The sequence below is a fragment of the Palaemon carinicauda genome, chromosome 5 (assembly GCF_036898095.1).
Source record: "Palaemon carinicauda isolate YSFRI2023 chromosome 5, ASM3689809v2, whole genome shotgun sequence".
In the NCBI taxonomy this organism is placed as follows: Eukaryota; Metazoa; Arthropoda; class Malacostraca; order Decapoda; family Palaemonidae; genus Palaemon; species Palaemon carinicauda.
The window spans coordinates 82,740,440-82,745,439 of record NC_090729.1 but is presented as its reverse complement, the minus strand read 5'-3'; the positions used below and the strand labels follow the sequence as shown (position 1 = coordinate 82,745,439).

Genomic DNA, 5,000 nt, shown 5'->3' with positions numbered 1-5,000 from the left:
CCTAAAACCAAGCTGACAAGAGGAAGAGGAAAGCAGAGAAGGCCAGAAGCCAACAGGCCAGAGGCAGAGAGTGCTGAGAGAGTTAACTCCCCTAAGTCATCTATATCAAGTCTCGATATCGTGATCTCGGAGACGCAGCAGGATCCTATCGAACACCAGAGACAGCCATCCAGTGAGGACGAGGCTAACAGGAAGCAGAAGAAGCGGGTCTGGGTGTCCAAGAAAGAAATCCCTGAATACCCTGGACAGAAGAGGCCGAGTTTAGGTTGGCTTTCCTTGTGAAGGAGAACCCCCAGCTGTATGAAGAGAAGCAGGAGTGGCTCAACGTGGTAGCCAAGAACAGCCGGTGGGACCGAATTGGAGAGCAGCTGGAGCCTCCTGCCACTGGTGCCTAATGCAAGAAGCATTACAAGAACTTAAGAACCAGGGTGGGGAAGATTATAAAGAAGGAGAAGAAGAGTGGAGCTGGCCAGCCAAAAAGGAGTACACGTGACAACCAAAACATGGAGACCTGGAGTTTCCTGATACAACACATCGTCCGAGGAGAGACAGTCCCAAGTGAGGAGTTTGGTGGCCCAGAGTCAGCTGCAGTGACGGTCAGTGATGAAGAGGATGGTGAAGTGAGGTCCACAGGTTCCCAGAGCCAAGCATCTACTAGCAGCGGGAAGGGCAAGGGCAAGGAGAAGCTGTCCAGGCCACGAACAACACAAACAGCCACTACAACTGCCAACACCTGGATGACACAGAGCGACCTCAGTAATGTAGTGCAACAGGTGAGAATCCTAATGTCTACATGTAGATTGCATTCCAGTTTCATCCATTGCTTTTGACATGGCATGTGCAATATGTTGCATTGAAATGTTGTACTAAATTGTTACAATGTTTGTATGTTTCAGATCATCTCCAAAGCAGATTCCTTGGTGCCCACCCACTCATACACCGGCTAGCACAAAATCGTACATGATTTTGCGTGCCTGCTGGAAGGCCAGCCACATGCATGCGATCCCAGAGGACTCCTGGCATGAATTCCAGATGGACTGCCTCAACCTTGTAAACCCCTAAAGGCAGCGGCGTCAGCTCTTCCAGCAGCCACATCAACAACCACTCATGACCTGGCCAGGCCCACAGCAGCAGCAACCTTGGCAGCCCCCTCAGCAGCAGCAGTTCTGGTATCAACCTCAACCAGCCACCTTGTAGGCACCACCAGAGCAGCGGCAGCAGCAGACTCAGCAGCAACCTCCAGCAAGTTAGCCATCAACTGTAATATGGATGCTGCCCCAGTCACCACAGTCTTCAGGCCAGTCCTCCTGGCCTTTTACCACGGAGTGGCAACTAGGGACTCCACCTGCGCCGTCAGCCACCCTTGTCCAGGCTCCTTCACGAAAACCTTAGTGTTGTCGCTTTCAGCCACCTTCAAAACACCTGTGACAACATTCAGCTTCCCGGTCCTGACCCCGGGGTCCATCGACAGCAACCTAGAAGAGTGCATTTCACCCTCATCCCTCTACACCTCCAAGGAACTCAGCAAGGGCACAGACTGATATGAGACACTTCTAGATATTTGTAAATAGTTGGACTGTGATACTCTTACATATTTGTTGTTTGTTTTTTTCATGTTAATAAAGGGTTTTCCGGTTTCAAAACACTTGTTTTTCTCTTTAACCTTAGAACATCCCAAGCAGACTGGAATGGGATTTTACATGATCTTGTGTGCTTGAATTGGTCACAATTATATAATAGTGTAGATCCTGTCGTCCGTTTGAATGAGAATCTAGTCAACATAATTGATAGGCGTATCCCTTCTCGTGTGCTAAGGTACCGAGTGAAGGACAAACCGTGGTTCAATGATGATTGTAGACGTGCTTTTTTGGAGAAGCAGGAGGCCTATCAACTTTGGAAGGGTAACAGATCAGATTTGACCTGGAACAACTATACTCAGCTTCGAGCTTTTGCTCAGAGAGTTTATGCCTCAACTGAAAAGGAGTACAATTTAACCATAAAAAACACTTTCTGGTACAACTCAGGAACATAAAGGGTGGTCTACCCTTAAATCTGCACTCTTTGGTGTGGATGCAACAGTTCCTCCTTTACTCAAACCAGATGGCTCAGTCACTCACTGTCCAAAGGAAAAGGCAACCCTTTTGGCTGATGCTTTTGACAGTAAACAGAGTAATGAAAAACTTGAACTTCCTCATTCGTGTTTTCCTGAGGCTAAACTAACTAGTTTAGCTTTTCGATCTCGTGAGATTAAAGCTCTGTTGGTGGACCTTGATACTTATGGAGGTGTAGACCCAAATGGTATTTTTCCTTTGTTTTTTATAAAGACTGCAGATTTCTTAGCTCCAAAGTTATCTGTTATTTTGCGCAAGTTAGCAAGAAGAGGAGCTTTTAGCACTAGTTGGAGAATTGGTAATGTTACTCCTCTAAGTAAATGTGTTTGTGGTAGCTCAAGTCCCACTGATTACCGCTCAATTTCCATAACTCCCATATTATCTAAAGTTTTTGAACGTCTTCTGGCAAAACGTCTTAATAGGTTTGCTGAAGGTAATCATCTACTCCCTAGTTTGCAATTTGGTTTTCGTAAAGGCCTTGGAGCATGTGATGCCCTACTTACAATCTCCAATGCTGTACAGAAATCCCTTGATTTTGGTCGGGAAGTTCGTATGATTGGCCTTGATTTTAGTGCTGCCTTTGACCGTGTTAATCATGAGGCCCTTGTTTTCAAACTGAAACAGTTGGGAGTGGGTGGGTCGTTTCTTAGCATTATTATTGATTTTTTAAGTAATAGATCTCAAAGAGTTATTGTTGATGGGCACCATAGTGATTATAGGAATGTGATTTCTGGTGTTCCACAGGGTAGTGTTCTTGGCCCATTACTTTTCATACTATATACACATAACATGTGGTTTGGCCTAGAAAACAAGCTTGTTGCATATGCAGATGATGCTACTCTCTTTGCATCAATTCCATCCCCTGAATGTAGATCTGGGGTTGGTGAATCTCTTAATAGAGATTTAGCTAGAATTAGTGCATGGTGCAAATTATGGGGTATGAAGTTGAATCCTAACAAAACTCAAAGTGTGATTGTAAGTAGGTTAAGGACGGTGGCTCCTCAACATCCGGATCTCAGTATTGATAATGTTTCTTTAAATATGTATGACTCTTTCAAAATTTTAGGTGTGATTCTCGACAGTAAATTTACTTTTGAGAAACATATAAGGTCTGTGTCTTCTTCAATTGCACAAAAAATAGGCTTATTGAGAAAGTCTTTCAAGATTTTTGGTAATCAATCTATTCTGAAGAAGTGTTTTAATTCTTTCATTCTACCTTGTTTTAAGTATTGTTCTCCTGTCTGGTGTTCAGCTGCTGATTCTCATCTTAATTTGTTGGACAGAAACTTATGGTCTATTAAATTTCTTATTCCTAACCTAGATAATAATCTCTGGCACCGTCGTTCAATTAGTTCATTATGCATGTTGCATTAGATTTTTCATAACTCTGACCATCCTTTACATTCAGATCTCCCTGGACAATTCTATCCTGTTCGTAATACTAGGCAGACAGTTAATTCTAATAGCCAGGCCTTATCCATCACGAGGCTCAATACTACGCAATACTCTAGAAGTCTTATTCCAGCTGTGGCCAAGTTGTGGAATGATCTTCCTAATCGGGTGGTTGAATCAGTAGAACTTCAAAAGTTCAAAGTTGGAACAAATGCTTTTTTGTTGACCAAGTGGACATGAGTCTTTTTATAGTTTATTTATGAGATATTTGTTTTTGATGTTGTTAATAGTTTATATATGACATGTCTGTTTTGACGTTGTTACTTATTTTAGAATGATTTATTGTTAATTTGTTCTCTTCATTTATTTATTTCCTTATTTCCTTTCCTCACTGGGCTATTTTTCCCTTTTGGAACCCCTGGGCTTATAGCATCATGCTTTTCCAACTAGGGTTGTAGCTTGGATAGTAATAATAATAATAATAATAAAGTGAAACAAAAACGGAAACGAAACGAAACAAAAACAAAAAATTAATGAAAAAGGAAAGAAAAAGAAACCAAAAAATAAAGGGCAAAGGACAGCACCAGCAGGGGACATGTAGTAATGTGACGTGTATTCTCGCTGATCCATTGCATCCTTCTGGGTATGATGGCTGGTTAGAGGCAGCCGCCCCTGCATGTGTCGGTCAGTCCTCCATCCTCCAGGGATCAGATCATGTGTGTCCGGAACTTTGCGGTCCACTTCTGAAATTGCATGTAGGTATCTAATGCAGATGAGGTTGTGCAGGACACAGGCACAGGGTGATCAGGTTGATGGTGTCGGTATACTGATGCATCGTTATCAAGAAGCAATGGAATGTTTGACACAAAATTTCGAAGGGATACTCCATGACACATCGTGCATGAGACAACCAGTAGCTTTATATGCGTTTTCGTAGGACCTGTGACCGATGGAAGAATGGTTTCATCATCCAGATTCGGAGAGCAAAGATGTCATCCCCTACAAAGTAATAGGGCACTGGCTGGTCATCATTAGCGAGTGGTTCTGGTTGAGGCACTCCAGCGCTGTTCTCTTCTATAGCAGCATGCAGGGGACAATTACTCCATGTTCCTTCATCCTACGCACCACCCTCTGCCCCAACATCAACATAGAGGAACTTGTAGGTAGCTTCTGCCACTGTCATCAGTACAATGGTGAGCAAGCCCTTATAGTTGTAGTAGTAATAGCCAGCATTGGGTGGCTTCTTCATGGCGATGTGCTTGCCGTCCACAGCCCACAGACAGTTGTGGTAATTCCATCTTTAGCTGAACCTGGCAGCAGGGCTTGTAGTACGGTACGGTTTGGTACGATATTACGGTATAGAACGGTTTCTGGGGGATGTAAGTACGGTTCGATATTACGGTACGATATTTTCCTTCGAGTTCGGTACGGTACGAAAGTACGATTTTTTTCGTACTTAATCGTACCATTTCCGTACCAAATTCAGATAGGTGTCGC

At 43.5% G+C, this 5,000-nt stretch overlaps 1 protein-coding gene across 1 annotated transcript; it reads left to right on the top strand.

Moving 5' to 3' along the window:
- The first annotated feature begins 503 nt into the window (after positions 1-503).
- Positions 504-1,541, top strand: LOC137640998 (angiomotin-like). Its single transcript, XM_068373452.1, has 2 exons — positions 504-773; positions 1,065-1,541. The coding sequence occupies exons 1-2, from the start codon at positions 504-506 to the stop codon at positions 1,539-1,541; spliced, it is 747 nt and encodes a 248-aa protein (XP_068229553.1).
- The last annotated feature ends 3,459 nt before the right edge of the window (positions 1,542-5,000 follow it).

Bases quoted from the DNA above. Each gene is read 5' to 3' on its own strand.
- LOC137640998 (XM_068373452.1), top strand. From the start codon at position 504: ATGGAGACCTGGAGTTTCCTGATACAACACATCGTCCGAGGAGAGACA. The intron at 774-1,064 runs GTGAGAATCCTA...AAACCCCTAAAG, and splicing joins TCAGTAATGTAGTGCAACAG to GCAGCGGCGTCAGCTCTTCC.